This window comes from Ictalurus punctatus, chromosome 17, assembly GCF_001660625.3.
Source record: "Ictalurus punctatus breed USDA103 chromosome 17, Coco_2.0, whole genome shotgun sequence".
Taxonomy (NCBI): domain Eukaryota; kingdom Metazoa; phylum Chordata; class Actinopteri; order Siluriformes; family Ictaluridae; genus Ictalurus; species Ictalurus punctatus.
The window spans coordinates 7,082,917-7,099,456 of NC_030432.2; the positions used below are offsets into that span (position 1 = coordinate 7,082,917).

The following is a 16,540-nucleotide window of genomic DNA, read 5'->3' on the forward strand; positions in this document are numbered from 1 at the left end:
TTTTTTAAATTCAAAACAATAGTGACACGGTCTTTAACCATGGTATGTTAACAAGGCAGGTAACGCTAATTGGCCACACTAAGCCTCAAATATAGCGAATTTTGTTATTTTTTAAAGCAACATTGATGTAATTATATAGATGCATCTAAAAAATGTGAATATTGTGGAAAAGTAATTTTTTTCTCGTAATTTAATTTAAAAAGTTGAACTTTCATATATTCTAGATTCATTACACATAAAGTGAAATATTTCAAGCCTTTTTAAGTTTTAATCTTGATGATTATGGCTTACAGCTCATGGAAATCAAAAATGCGGTATCTCAAAATATTAGAATAAAGAATTTATTATACAGAAATGTTGACTTTCTGAAATGTATGTTCATTTCTGCACTCAGTACTTGGTCATGGCTTTAATCCTTTTACACAAATTACTGTATCAATGCAGTGTGGCATGGAGGCGATCAGCCTGTGGCATTGCTGAGGTGTTCTGGAAGCCCAGGTTGCTTTGATAGCGGCCTTCAGCTCATGTGTATTGTTGGATCTGGTGTCTCTCATAGATTCTCTGTGGGGTTCAGGTCAGTCGAGTCGGCTGGCCAATCGAGCACAATAATACCAGGGTCAGCAAACCAGTTACTAGTAGTTTTGGCACTGTGGACAGGTGCAGAGTCCTGCTGGAAAAGGAAATCAGCAGTGTATTGACACCTGCAGGTGACATGGCACCCCAAATCATCATTTACTGTGGAAACTTCACACTGGACTTCAAGCAGCTTGCATTCTGTGTCCCTCCACTCTTTCTCCAGACTCTGGGACCTTGATTTCCAAATGAAATGCAACATTTACTTTCATCTTCCCCGTGATTGTGGTTGCGTACTGAACCAGTCGGAGAGATTAAAGGCTCAGGAAACCTTTGCAGGTGTTTTGAGTTAACTTGCTGATTAGAGATCTTCTCAGGTCGACATTTCTGTATTATAAATTCTTTATTCTAATATTTTAAGATAATGGATTTTTTATTTCCATGAGCTGTAAGCCGTAATCATCAAGATTAAAAAAACAAAAAAGGCTTGAAATATTTCACTCTATGTGTAGTGAATCTAGGATATATGAAAGTTCCACTTTTTGAATTAAATTACAGAAAAAAATAACTTTCCCACATTATTATTATTTTTTTTCTGAGATGCACCTATATATACATAATACATACACATGTCGGTGTGTTATAGCCTATATAAAGATTTTAAATCAATGCATTCATTGGCTACTAATTACCAAAGAAAAAAAATCACAGTTCAGTCTCTCTAAACTCAAATTGGCCGCAAACAAAACAAAACAAAACAAAAACAAAATAACAAACAAACAAACAAACAAACTTCCTGGAGCTCTCTGAAATCTACATGAATCACGTGACGATCAAGCGTTTGGAACTTCCTCTCTGCATTTCCCTCTCCAGTGTTGCGGTCGCAGCGAATGAGCGCGCGGCGTGGGCGGGGCCGGGGGCTGAATTCCCGCACTGGGTTTCGCGTCGCGCTTGAGAAGCGTCTCCGTCTTCCACGAGTGTGTTGGTGCAGGTGTCCGGGGGGAGGATGAGGAAGAGGATGATGATGATGATGATGATGATGATGAGGATGCCATAAGAAAGGCGGGCAGGGGCAAGAATGAAGGGAGACGCCGGAAAGAGAGAAAGAGAAAGAGAGAGAGAGGACGGGAATATGATATGAATAACGGGAAAACGGTGCGGTGCGCGGAAATCGACTATGTGCAAAATATTGAAAGGGCCACACTGAGCTGTTATTTCTGGTCGGCGACAGTACTATGATTTGGTATGTGGCCACTTTGATAGCAAGCGTTTTCAGCACCCGGGGAACGACAGCTCAAGGTGAGTGGAAGAGCAGCATTATATATTTCTCATTAAAACAGACAAACAAACAAACAAACACAGCATTCATCAGCATCATTATTTGCGTTTTGGATTAGTCCAGGTTGAGGTAGCAGGAAAACATGAAGAGGTGTTTGCATTTGTTTTATTTATGTATTTATTTATTTATTATCCATGCACAATGCACATATCCCCTGCATTAACTTGCGTACGAGTGCAAAGTCCTAAAGCCATTCATCCTGATTGATCCTGCGCCTGATCCTGAGGTCTTCTGCCTTGTGTGAGGCCGTGAGCAGCGCCCAGACACAAGGCGTGTAGCATCGCCTCCAACCCCATCACCTCTCATCTGTATACAAACGACGCGCATTTCACGTGCCATTTAAGATCCAAACGTGTTTTAAATGACTATACTGCATATGTGGCATGGGGATGAGATAGATACATTAGAATAACCGAGCGCAGACGAAATGCATTATTCCTAGCATTCAGGAGACACTATGATTTCCAGTCTGTGCATGGCATTTGGGCAGGAGAACAGACTGGGGACGTGTGATTGTTATGCTCGGATTTATTCTCGGCATTTTGCATGGTGTAGTCTATTCTATCTGCAGTTATTTGCATTATAAATCAGTTCAATCGCGTATTCTTTTGCAGGCGCCATGCTGCATTCAATAGCTACTCTGTTTTGGTTGCACTACCAAATCATAGGCCTCCACTGTATTATTATTATTATTATTATTATTATTATTATTATTATTATTATTATTATTATTCGTGTTTTTTTTTTTAATTGCTTTACGTTTGACCACAGCTTGCAGACCCTTGGACTTATTTAACCTTGCGTTAAATAAGGAGGAGGGGTCGCTCCCTCGCGCTAATTAGGACCACGCGCGTGCATCTGGAGTCCATACAATTAGTCTGCATGCATGGCGTGGAAGTCAGTTTGTACTCGATCATTTTCACTATCCTCACATGCAACCTACTGCGTCGGTGCAGTTTTCTTTTTCTTTCTTTCTTTCTTTCTTTCTTTCTTTCTTTTTTTTTTCTTTTTTTAAAAATTATTATTATAACAATGCATATCGTCTATTTTTAGGCCTTTAGATTTACACTGTATTGATATTGACGTTAAAAAGGCACGCGAGTATGCGCGCGGGTGATGCTCTAAAATGCAGGCTGCATTCCCAGTCCGGGTCTTCTCAAGCGTCTGAATGAAAATAAAGAAATAAAGCCATGCGAATCAGTGATCATTATAAGCACTAATTGGCTTGTTGGTGGTGTGGCACAATGCGGCTTTGAAGGCAGGCTTTGAAGCGAGTGAGCAGTGTGAATCAGAAACTGACAAGGACTCCACTGGTCACACAGTGCAATAGGCAAGGTCATCTCAGAGCCAGAGTAGACCAGAATAGGCACGGGAAATGTTGATTTACTGCTTAAAATGTATAAAAATGGAAAGATGTGAGCTGCAGGAAAGAGCGCGGGACAGTTCGGCGCGCCTGTGGGCGGGGCTACACACTGCAGGTACAACTAAAGCAGTCTGAACATTTACTCCATTTATCCGTATGTGATGTCATAATCTGTACGTAGGAATTGCACAGCATTAAACTTGCATACACGCTTATAGCACCGCGTTGTTGAATTCTTCAGTATGATTGGTCAGAAGGCGTTGGTTATTCTTCTCTAACAGCAGCTCTGAAAGTAGTCCCGGCTGTAAATTAGGTGCAGATGTTTATATTAATGCGCTCATTCCGTTACATGGTTTCTATAGTAACAGCTAGTTCACAGTGGCATGGGAAGTTCGGATCATTTTACTGACTTGGATCTTTGAATTTGAATCCGTCATTTCCTTCATTTCAGCAGAATATAATAAAAATGTTACATGTTAAATTCCCCAGCACATCTAGTACTTTACACAAACCTTGATCACATTTGGAATAAAAAATAATCTATAGGCTAATGCAGCCAAGGCTGAATTATGAGAAACAGAAATTATTCATTAATAGGTTAGCTGGGTCTTCAGGCTATGCAGTCTGTTAGTTTACATTACCTCCCGAGTCGTTCTTTTGTCAAATCACATTTGTCACGTCTGTTCCTAAGAAACAGAAATGATTAGTTCATCTCTTGAGTCTTTGGGTTCGAGCCGTTTGTTCATCTCGTGACTGCTCCATAGGCTGAATGCAGTGGGGCTGTGATGATGAACGAGTGACTCGAATCCAAAGACTTGAGAGATGAACTAATCATTTCTGTTTCCTGTATAGAACCTATGGGGTGTTGCAGCGCATGCGCAGTCAAGACAAAATGAACGAATCACTCTCTGAGACAACTCGTTGTTCCCGAATCATATTAAAGATTTGTTCAAAATGAACGAATCGTTCATGAACGACACAACACTAGTTCACAGGGACTTGAATAGCACATTAGGGTTGTGCCATGTCGTATCATCCATGATATACCGGTACAATTCCTCCCCATGATAAGAATTTATCATCCCGCAAAATCGTCGATATAGTTGATGACGTGTTTACGCTCCACAACGTGGGGATCTCAAACATAAAGCAGGAACAATCATGGCAGAAGGTGGAGGCTAGATTATGAATCCTGCGAGTGTTGGTGTTTGCATTTTACTGGAATTTGAATTTGCGAATAAAATTCATGTTCTTTTTTTATTCTGCTTAATTGATGTAGTTTAGCATTTGACGATGGTCAGGATTAAGTTTTACTTTTTCGGATCAATGTCTGTGTTTGCACGGCTCTCGAGACCGTATGCTGATGTGACTTGTGGTCAAAAAGATAGTGCTGGACGTTACTATTTTCTTATCGCCATTTATATCGTTACCGCAAACAAAAATACCGTGAAATATTGTGATGTAGTTTTGTCTGTATTTCCCATCCCTATGGCACACATGCGCATAAGCTAAGAACAATGATAAACAGATTGTTATTATTTATCAAAGAAAAAATATAACTGATTATTTGGGGAGGATTTCTGTTAATGTAACCTTTACTGAAAAGAGTCTTTAGAGATGAAAGGGTTTTCACGATTTTGGCTTCTCGGTAAAATGACATGCTCTGTTTTTCATATTGTTAATTTCAAAAGAGAGAAAAGAAGAGCGGCTGGTGAGAGAATGACTGTTTATAGCTGCTGTAACATGAGTGAGAACAGGAACTAGTTTTGTGGATAATCCAATAACATTAAACATACCTATAAATGGTTTAAAAGCATTCATTAACAACATTCAATAATTTGTAATTACAGTTTTGTTCTTTGAATGGTTATGGTAAAATCTTTACAGTTTCTACCGTGAATGTATAATGGCTTTTTTGTTAAAATATCTATGAATTTTAATGATATCAAATTGTCTGAAGAATGGAAGGAGGACGTTCATCCAATCATAAACCATAACATTTTAAAGATGTGAAAATAAGAGGAAGCGTTGCCACCTCAAAGCTCCAGGGTCCATGGTTCGATCCTGAGCTTATGTTAGTCTCTGTGCTGTTTCAAATGTTCTTCCTGTCTCTGTATGGGCTTCCTCTGGGTTCTCCGGTTTCCTCCCACCTCCCAAAAACATGGCTGCACAAAATTGCCCCTAGGTGTGAATGAGGTGGTAATGTGTTTTGGTGACCTGTGATGAACTGGTGTCCCATCCGGGGTGTATTCCTGTCTTGCATCCAGTGTTCCACTGCAGCCCGAACCAGGATAATGAAATTACTGAAGATGAATGAATGAATGAATGAATAAACAAATGATAATATGAATAATGTACGTAGGCATTATCTAACCATGCATATTGAAAGAGAACATTACCGATACATTCCAGAAAAAAACATAAATGCTTAAATGAACTGCATAAATGAACTGCATTTCCTACTACCTAAGGAGGTAATGTACTCTAGAGATGTAAAATCATACACGCATGAGTTTTAAAAATACATTCCCAGCAACTGATCACTAGTACTGTAATGCCTCACTTCTCAGAAAGGTTTATTCTTTGCATTGATACATTGAGGATTTGTGTTCAAGTTGGTCTCTAAGCACCATCTTTAAGGAGGATATTATGGGAAAATAGGGCATGACATTAAACCTGAAAATGAATATCATATGCTGGTTTCCATAACAGATTGCCCACCAAAACCTGGGTCTAAAATAGCACCATAATACCAAAATGTTCCTGAGATATTAGTGAATTGAACCTCAATGAAAAGCTAACCCTAGGACCTTGGTATGGTCTATATGATGGAATAATATTTGAAGACTTTTTCACAGTTAATAAGACATTTTCACAATGTGTGTCATGGCATATATATTTGCAAACAAAACACTGCTACAGCGTTTAAAAAAGCTCTTCAAAAGCAAGGCGTTTAGTCATTTTATACTCAACAAAAGAGTTCAGTCATTTGAATCGCAGAAAAGTCAGATACTTGTTACAGTGAGTCACATGTCACGTCATACCTGTAGAAGCCTTTGTTTGCACATAAAGGTAAAAAAAATTTAGCATGGTGGCACGGTCTTCAGTCTTGAGCTCGGGTTGACTGTCTGTGCTATGTTTCACATGTTCTCCCTGTGTTTACATGGGCTTCATAGGTTTTCCTCTCCCAAACCATTCTAGTAGGTGGATTGGCTATGCTCGACTTCCCTAATGTGTGAATATGTGTTTATCGCACCCTGTGATGGACTGGCATCACTTCCAGAGTGTATTCCTGCCTCACACCCAGGGTTCCTGGGATAGACTCTGGATCCACCATAGCCCTGACTAGGATAAAGCTGTCTTCAAGTCTAATGCTAATAGGTTTTTCAGTTCATTGATTTTCTTTGTGCCCCGGTAGTTAAATTCAGATGACTTGCTGAACACATATAAATGAACCAAGATGAGGAGAGACATGGCTCATGGACAGCTAAGGGCAGAGGTATTCACACAGCCATCTGATTGCTGATAATGCCACACCCTTGGCAAAGCGACTTCCTTGCCACCAGTTTGCCATGCCGTGTATGTTTGACCTGCAGACTTCTGAGGTGACGGGTCTGTTAGAACAAGAGCAGACGGCTTTTCATTTTCTGCAGTAACTCTCAGTAACATTTTTTCCCCCAAGAATTTATCAGATTGTAAATCAAGCACAAATGCAGCGGATTTGTTTCTGTATCCTATAAAGACATTCTTCTCATGAAAACAGGTATGGAACAGAGAACTGTAAAGACTGTAATACTGTAACACACACTGCATTTCCTGAAGCTCTTTTTTCCCTTCAGGATAGATTTTATTTCCTATTATCAAGCACAGTAAACCAATAAATCTGGATCAAGTACTTCCTGGCTGATAAACTATAATCTATCTGGATGATATCCCTTCTAGTAGTTTTAACCCATCTGCTGTTGGAGAAAGTCTAAAAATAAAGATTTTGCAATCCTTTTACTATCGTTGTACAATTCTGAAGCTTAAGCACTAAAATTTAACATCAAATCAGCTGTGTCCAGTCAGTATGTGGAATGAAATGTACTCATAAAAATATATAAAGATATTATATATATAAAGAGTGGTTAGCTCGTTTGGCTCAGACCTCTGAGTTTGGGGGCTCGATTCCTGCCTCTGCCCTGTATCTGCGGAATTTGCATGTTCTCCCTGTGCTTCAGGGGTTTCCTCCTCCAATCAAGACATGCATTGTAGGTATCTCTAAACTTTCTGTAGTGTGTGAATGTGTGTGCGATTGTGCACTGCCATGGATTGTCCCCCGCCTCATGCCCCGAGTCCCCTGGGATAGGCTCCAGGCTCCCATTGACCCTGTGTCGGATAAGCGGTACAGAAAATGGATAGATGGATGGATATCATGATATGTTAGAAAAGTGTATTGTGACATAATTTATTACACTATCCCAATTATATTATTATATAACCCTTCCCCTGTGCTTTTTTTAAAAATTTCCCCCCAAAATTTGATGTATTCACAGTTGGTTATTTCAATATTATTATTTCTCTCCACTGCCGACAATGAATCTTCCTTTGCGAATTAGTGAACAGACCACAAGGGTTAAATGTGTTTGTTCAATATTTTTAGGTGGTCTCAGGCTGCCTATTTGGTCACTTGCAAATATGTCACTCAGTCTGGCTTACTGCAGCTCTCAGTACAGTCTGAGTTTGAGTTATAGCTATGCACGCAAGCTTGAGCTGAGACACTAGCTCTTCACAGACTTGGGCACACTGCCACTGTGCTCTCTCTCTCTCTCTCTCTCTCTCTCTCTGCATCCTCTTGCTTTCTCACCTTACTTTCCGTCTCTCTTAGCCCTCCGTCAGCTGGAGTTGTCACCATGTGGCCCGTGCTGTCTCCTTCAGATTTATTAAATATTCAGCAATCTGCTTACAGATACTGAACTGCACTCGGTGTCTGTGTGCTAAGCCTAGACCTGCACACCTCTGTAGAAACTCCTCCACATCTGAATGTGTTATCAGTTTAACCCTACTGTGTGATATTCATTTTCACACATTATAAAGGGAAACAACTGTATTACCGGGGTAGGGATAGCACATTTCCATGCTCTATTGTGCTTTTTACCACATTGCACTTGTAATGTTATAAAGGTAACGCTCTCAGTGAGCTGCTTTGGGAATCTGCTGTCCTGGGTGCAGAGCTTATCATAGATTAATCTAATGTAGAGAAAGTGGTTGAGGCCCTGCTGCGTTTTGCTAAAGACCGCATTTCCTGCGAAGGATTTGTTCTGCTGTCCTCAGGTTTAAGTATAAATGTAATCAAATGCCTTTACATGCATTATGGAGAGGAAACTGCACATCCTGCCTGGACGCTTTTTATGTATAGTCTATATACACTGACTGGCTGATGAGCAATGCATAAAATCATGCAGATACAGGTCAAGAGCTTTAGTTAATGTTCACATTAAACATCAAAATGTGGGAAAATGTGATGCTTTGATGACCTTTGATGGTGCCTGGTTTGAGTATTTTAGAAATTGCTGATCTCGTGGGATTTTCACACACAACAGTTTGTAGCGTTTACACAGAATGGTGCAAAACCCAAAAAACATCCAGCGAGTGAGGGTGGAAATGTCTTGTCGATAAGGTCAGAGGACAGTGGCTAGACTGGTTCAAGCTGACAGGAAGTCTACAGAAACTCAAATAACTACTTTTTACAACCGTGCTGATCAGAAAAACATCTTAGAATGCACCACATGTCGAACCTTGGTGGTTGTGATACAACTGCAGATGTCCACGTTAGGTTCCACTCCTGTCAGCTAAGAGCAGGAATCTCAGGCTACAGTGGGTGCAGGCTCACTGAAATTGGAAAGTTAAAGAAAAATACCAGGTGATGATTTTTCCTCATTCTCATGTTTGATGTGAACATCTCTTGACCTGTATCTGCATGATTTTATACATTCACTACTCCCACATGATTGGCTATTTGCATAATTGAAGGAATAAGCAGGAGTTCCTAAAGTAGGCAGTGAGAGTGTATATATAGAATTCAGTTTTCACCATCATGCTGTAACAATAAATCATTAATTAATTAATTCATCAATTCATTAATGCATTCCGTCCTTCCTTCCTTCCTTCCTTCATCACTAATCACTTTGTTCTGGTCAGGGTGGTGGTGAATCTAGAGCCTGTCCTTGAAATGATGAACACAGTTTGGGAACACACTCTGGATGAGGTGCCAGTTCATCACAGAGCACCATGTACACACATATTCTAACACTCATTCATACCCATGAGCATTTTTGCGTAGCATGTTTTGGGGAGTCGGGTGGAATCCGGAGAACCTGGAGGAATCCAGTGCAGACAGAGGAAGAACACGAGGAACTAATAGACCATAACCAGAACCCAGAGCAGGATTGAACCAGTGAGCCTGGAGCTGTGAGGTGGCAATGGTACACACACAAATAACAATAATTTAGAAACGGGACAAATTCTTTCCAAACCAGTGCCTGGAACAGACTAGTAAATGCATTGTGCTGTACACTGCATGTTGAGGCTGGAAACAGATTGGGAAGTTCAGGGACACCAGGCTCCAGATGGGGTGAGTTCATGGGACGAGAGCACGGTGTGCACTCTATCAGATGGACATCAGTGACCCTGCTAAAATGACCATGTCTTGCGTTTTCAAAGGACTTAGTGACCATCTGGTGTCCCTGAGGTGTCTGTACTACTCTACTAACTTTTTTTTCATGCTGTACTGAAGTTACTGTGCTGAAGAAGATATTGTAATGTCTATGATGCAATCTTGACACAATTCAGCTCAAGTTTAATAAAACGTGACCTCTAAAGTGAGCATACTAATAGAATTCTTGAGGAGCGTAGGCTCTCATTTCTGAATATGAAAGTTAGTAAGCCAGCATGTGGGCTCTGGCTGCTTGGGTATTTGGCCTTATGCTGTAGTCACAAGTGCCCCTTTCAATATACATTACTAATGGTTTAGGTAGGTATAAATTTAAATGAAAATATGGGTGATAGGTAATGCAAGACAAATTCAACCTCTCCGCTTTTCTCTCTCACCTCTTTTGTCTCTCTGTCTCAGTTTTAGGTAAATCATACAAATGCTGAGGGATATATAATAGGATGCTCTAGCTCCAATCACTTAACCCCATAAATTCCTACAACTTGTCATCAGGTTCAGACTTACATCATCATACCAAAAGAAGCAAGACGTAAATACTTCCATTCACTGAAAACAAGTATTCTGGAGATACATTTTGATGCCAACAGAATTTTTCAGATAATTGGATTTGTTTCAGTTAATTGGACAAAAATTATGTTTGTTGCCCCGGAGGTTAAACCATTAAAATGCCTGGACTCGATGGCAGACCCAGACTTTTTTATAACTACATACCTTTTCTATTAGTTACAGTGTAGTAACAGAAAATTCATAATACTTACAGAATAATATGCTTTAAGGTGCATACATTAATATAAACAATGGGCATCCAGGGGAAACCAGTCCATTACAGGGCAGCATGCACACACATTTTGGAATAGCTATTCCACATAGTGGCATGTTTCAGGGAGGTGGGAGGAAACCAGGGAACCTGGAGGAAACCCATGCAGACATATGAGAACATGTGAGAACATGTGAAACTCCACACAGACAGTAACTCGAGCTCAGGATTGAACCAGGGACCCTTGAACTGTGGGGCGATAATGCACACACTGTATCACAGGAAGAAGTGTGTCTGTATTTATCAGTCAGTTTTCCAAATACAGTCCCCTCTGAAAGTATTGGAACAGCAAAGCCAGTTGTTTTACTTTAGCTATACAGTGAAGACATATGGCTGTGAGATAAACAAACAAGCAATAAAAATTATAGATCAGAATTTCAGCTTTCATTTCCTGATATTTACATCTTGATGCGTTAAACATACTTTTCATTTGAGCCCACCAATTTTTCAAGTGATCAAAAAATATTGGAAAATGTGATTGAGAACTGTTTCTTGTTACCCAGGTGTGCCCTGTTAGATTGATTGTTTAAACAATTAATATCGCTCTGAATGTCTATTCTTGGTTTGAGCCCTGGATTTCACCTGTGAAATCTGCATTTGTTGTTAAAAAAGGATAAAGCAACATGAAGGCCAGAGAGCTGTCTATTGGAGCCAGAGTCATTGCACATACATTGGGGATAGCCAATACAACAGTTTGGAATATCCTTGCAAAGAAAGAAACCACTAATGTACTAACAACCAGACATGGAACAAGTCAGCCAAAGAATACAACAGCAGTTGATGAAAGAAACATTGCGAGAGCTGTGAAGAAAACCCCCAAAACAACAGTCATTGACATCACCAGATACCTCCACAGGCAGGGGTGAAGGTATCACAATGTATCTTTTGAAGATGACTTTGAGAGCAGAAATAAAGAGGCCATACCACAAGATGCAAGCCATTCATCATCAGCAGGAATCAGGAAGCCAGATTGGAATTCACAAAGAAATAAAGAGATGAGCCACAAAAGTTCAGGAACCAAGATTAAACTCCTACCAAAGTGATGGACAGAAAGGATCTGCTCATGATCCAAAACATATGAGCTCAATGGACAAGCATGGTGGTGGTAGTGTCGGGGCTTGGGCTCTTTCTGGAACAGGCTCACTAATCTTTATTTTGATGATGTAACTCATGATAGGAGCAGTAGAATGAATTCAGAAGTTTAAGGGAACATTTTGTCTGCCAATTTACAGAGAAATGCACCCAAATTAATTGGGAGGAACTTCATCATGCAGCACAACAGCACAACAGCACAACAGCACAACCCAAAACACACTTCCAACTCAACAAAGGACTTCATGAGGTTGAAATAAGTGGAAGGTTTTAGACTGTCCAAGTCAATCCCCAGTCCTTAACCCAGTTTAGTAGTATTTAACCTCCTGAAGGGAGACACCCCCCCCCCCCCCCCCCAAAAAAAAAAATAAAAAACCCAAAACAAAAAACAAACAACAACTGAAAGATGTTACCAATACTTTTGCTCACCTAAAAATTGGGTGGTCTGCTGCCACAGGTGCCAGGAATTAGAAGCTGGAATTCTAATTTATTGTCTCATATTCTCATAAAACTCATATATGTTTTGATAAGCAGCCCAAATGTCTTCAATGTATAGCAAAACCAAAAGAATTGGCCTTGCTGTTCCAATACTTTCGGAGGGGACTGTATATACAGTCAATACTATTTCGCAGAATGATATTCAAATTGATCTCCCAGAAATGAATTATTGTTGCATGGGTTTTACTTTGGGGCTAACTAAAGTTTCTGTAGTTTAGTTGATTCAGCTACAATGAACCATGTCTGTTGGGAAAAGAGACCTACAGACCTAAGCTTTGATCCAGCTCTTGTCAGCAATTAGATGTTCTCACATTGCTAACATTCCTAACTTTTATTTTACACAGAGAATGTCAACGAGATATGCTAAAAAACAAAATGACAAAGAAACTGAAAGCAAAAATGAACAGGAGGCAGCCGGGGTGGCTGTATCCTTAAAATATTTATCAGTACAAAAGAGGAGGAAAAACATTTTGTGATATATGTAAATAATATAAGCTATTAGATAAAGATAAAGAATTTTTGCGGCTTGCCTCCTTGATGTAAAAATATTGCGAAAAAAATCAGCTACTGTATTGTACTGATTCTTGCCAGTATAAGCAAAGAAAATGAGCTGATATCCACCTGTTCAGGTATGAACTGTGTGTGCTTAAAAATTTCATGCGATTAAGACAGTAAACGGGGTGGGTGATATATAAGAAATAAAACATGACCAATTTTTTATGTATTAAAAAAACAACACATTCACGAAACAACTTAGTTTCCTGCTTTATCACTTACATTTTAAAAGGTATAAACAGTTATTCTATCACCAGTCTTTTTTCTCCCTCTCTCTTTATACAAAAAAAAATAAAAAATACAGCGTGTCATGTTGAGAAGGCAGAAAAGTTCTCCATCCTAAAGACTTTGTCATGTCGGACAACTTAAACAGCTTGTTACATGTTACAGAAAGCACTGATACAGGAGACTCGTTCCAAAATGCTCAATAAATGTCTCCTCTTGATTAATGAAAACCTCATCAGATGAACAATCACATATATTACAAGTCATTGTGAATTAGCTGTTGCTATAGAAACAAGCTGCTGTTTTAGGACATTAATCAGCACCTTCAATACCTTTGGTATGAGGCCAAAATATCATAGGCCATTATAAATTCAGACATTTATTTCCAGTGTTTAGAAAAAAAATGTTGAGCAAAATTAGTTATTTAAAAATGTTTTAAAAGCAATGACAATAAGAAAAAGTGTATCATGGTGCTATTATATCATGATATTGATGATATCAGTATCATGTTGTCATACTGCCCAGCCATAATAGTAGCTGACTTTAACTTGGTTGTGTCTAGCATGTATTCTGCTGCAATATCATGACACAGACATTATTCCAGTGACTGTGAGACTCCAAGGTGAAGGGAGGGTAGAGAGTGAGGGAGGGTCGAGGGTGAGGGTAGAGATTCCAGGATAGAACTCCTGAAATCAGTGTCTAAAACTCCCTGTGTTGAGTTTGTGGTACAAATTTGCTTTGATCTCTCCCTCCTTCTCTTGCCTCTCAACAGTATGTGTTACCGGCATTGGCCCGACTCTGGCCAGTTTTTTTGTGTTAAATGACCTTTACCAAAGGCAGGCTGGTGTTTAAATACAGATCTATCAGTGGCCCAGGCAGCCGAGCGGTTCTCTGTGCACGTCTGCTTACCTCGCTGCATGATTGCACATTCCCGATGTGTCTCAGTGTTACAAGTCTAATGCTGTCTTGAAGTCTGAGGATCGCAGTTGATAGACGCTTTCACACCCTCCTCCTTCCTTGCCTTATGCTGAGATCTTATACTTGACAAGTAATTAATGTAGGTGAACATCCTGAAAATTACTCATCGAGTGATAGAAAATAGCTATTCGTATTATATAAAGTTAGCCTCCACTGACGAAGGCACAACGTGCTGACAAACATATGTATATAGACTTATATCCCCTATGTATGGAGAGGTTTGGTACACCCTGTATTATAAGATTCTATATGGGTTAATACTGAACTGGAGATAGAACTTCAATAGTATACCAGGGTCACAAATTAGTATGTTTTAGAAAAAAGATTTGGTTGCTCATTTACTATATTCAATATATAGACACTGAATATAGTGTATATTATAACAAAATTATTCAGAATTCTTAACTCACTATATACTAAGACCTAAAAGATATACTGGTTGGCCAATACAAATGACTGATATAAGTTTTACTGACTTACTGTTATCAATGAAACTTTTGTTAAAGCACTCCTAATGACTCATAAAATGGTCTACAGACATCAAGAGGTGCCAAATACTAATACTAATTAGTAATACTTGTAGTATACTCTCTCCTGGCCTCCCTGTCAATTTAAGGCAATTGCACCATTTGGGAGCCCACAATGTTTTTTTTTCATTTTACTTGTTTGAGAATTGCGAATTTTCGACAATGGTTAAATTATCACTCCTTAAAATTTATATTGGTATTGGTTGTTGGTCATGCCCTACGATGGACTAACAATTATGTGTGTAAGCAAGCTTTTGTACCCTGGGCTCCTTCATTAAAAATTCCATCAATAGTATTTCTGAGATGATATTATGTATCTCTCCCAGTGTTTCCCATCCCAGTCCTTAGAGCCACTCGTAAGGTCCACATATTTGCTGTCTTTCAATTACAACCATCCAGAGTCAAGAAGCACAGAAACATGAATACCTGATCTAGGTGTGTTGGAAGCTGGGAAAGAGCGAACATGTAGACTATCAAGAGGATTTGAGGATTTACATGGACAGCAGTAATCTAATTATTGACCTTATTCTGAATAAGACAATATTGTGATTAAGGTGTTTACATGAGTCGATTAACGGTACATGTCATTACGTCACTGCGCCACGCCGTCCGACGTTGCCTCTAGAATTTCACGTATCGACATACAGTTCTTCTTTGTTATGGTACCGTATACAGTTTTGGGTGTTTTTATTTAAAATTGTTACGAAAGCTTCAAGTGCGGTTAATTATTTGCCATGCTATACTTGCAAATAGACGACAGCTTGAAGCCATGGGCTGCGTCCCAAACCGCGTACTTACCTACTATATAGTAGCCGAGATGCATGTATTTGGCCTACTATAGGCCTACAGTATAATAGGTAAGCATGCGATTTCGGATGCAACCGTGCTCTCTTGTTTGGCGTAAAACAGTTGAGCACTGCCGTGTGTGATCATGTCCTGTCACAGGTAGTGGTGGGGAATTACTGAGAAATTATAATTAATTGTTGATGTTGTGTCAAAATCTTACTTAGTTAAAAGTGGAAGTATTCTGACAAAAATCTACTCAAGTATATGCCAAATAGTTGCTAGTTTTAAATGTACTCAAGTATTAAAAGTAGTTTATGTTTTTAACATATGAAATTAAGCAGATAACTAATTGGCATGATTCTTCATAGTTTAAATCTATATTGATGAATTGATGAATTTGATTGGACGATTTTAAACTGAAATGTAATAAAATGCACAGAAGTCCATTCAATTGATTAAAAGCATAAAAATGATTGGATGGATGAGAGAATACTAGTTTGTAATGAGTACTTTAAAGGTCTAAAAATATAAGGAGTAAAAAGTATGTTTATTGTGGAAATTTATTTAATTAAGAGTACAGTTATTCAGTTGCAATAACCGCACACACATTCATGACCTTGATTTAGTATCTTGGTGCTACATTTATACAGTTGTGCACACAATTATCTGTCAGCACAAGATGATAATAGGATGTGCTGGATCAAGTGCTATTTTATAAACGGAACGTGGAAGCCATATTGTTGCAATCTTCTCATTCTTCTTATTACTGTATTCACCTTTTTTAATGTTTAATTTAAATTTTGTTTTTAGGTTTTATTTGCTTCTTTAGTCCGCATTTTCTATGCCATTTTTTGGTTTAAAGACAAGTGTGTTTAAATATGATGGTCTAGTTCAGTGGTTTGCAAATGTTTTGTAGCTAAGGAATCCCTTAAAAAATATTTCCACTGACCCCCTCTGTATGGATTTTTAACATTATTTGAATATATATATATTTTTCTTTTCCTGACAGTTTCAGCAATAGAACACATTAGGCCTGAATTGACTTTGGTACTTGGACCCCAAAATATAATAACTG

At 38.9% G+C, this 16,540-nt stretch overlaps 1 protein-coding gene across 1 annotated transcript in view; it reads left to right on the top strand.

The window, feature by feature from the left end:
- The first annotated feature begins 1,376 nt into the window (after positions 1-1,376).
- The window catches only part of igsf9ba (immunoglobulin superfamily, member 9Ba), an 81,355-nt gene continuing 66,191 nt past the window's right edge, over positions 1,377-16,540 (top strand). Inside the window, exon 1 of the mRNA XM_053687253.1 lies at positions 1,377-1,872. Coding sequence (XP_053543228.1) covers positions 1,809-1,872 — 64 coding nt within the window. The 5' untranslated portion in view covers positions 1,377-1,808. The remainder of the gene's footprint in view (positions 1,873-16,540) is intronic.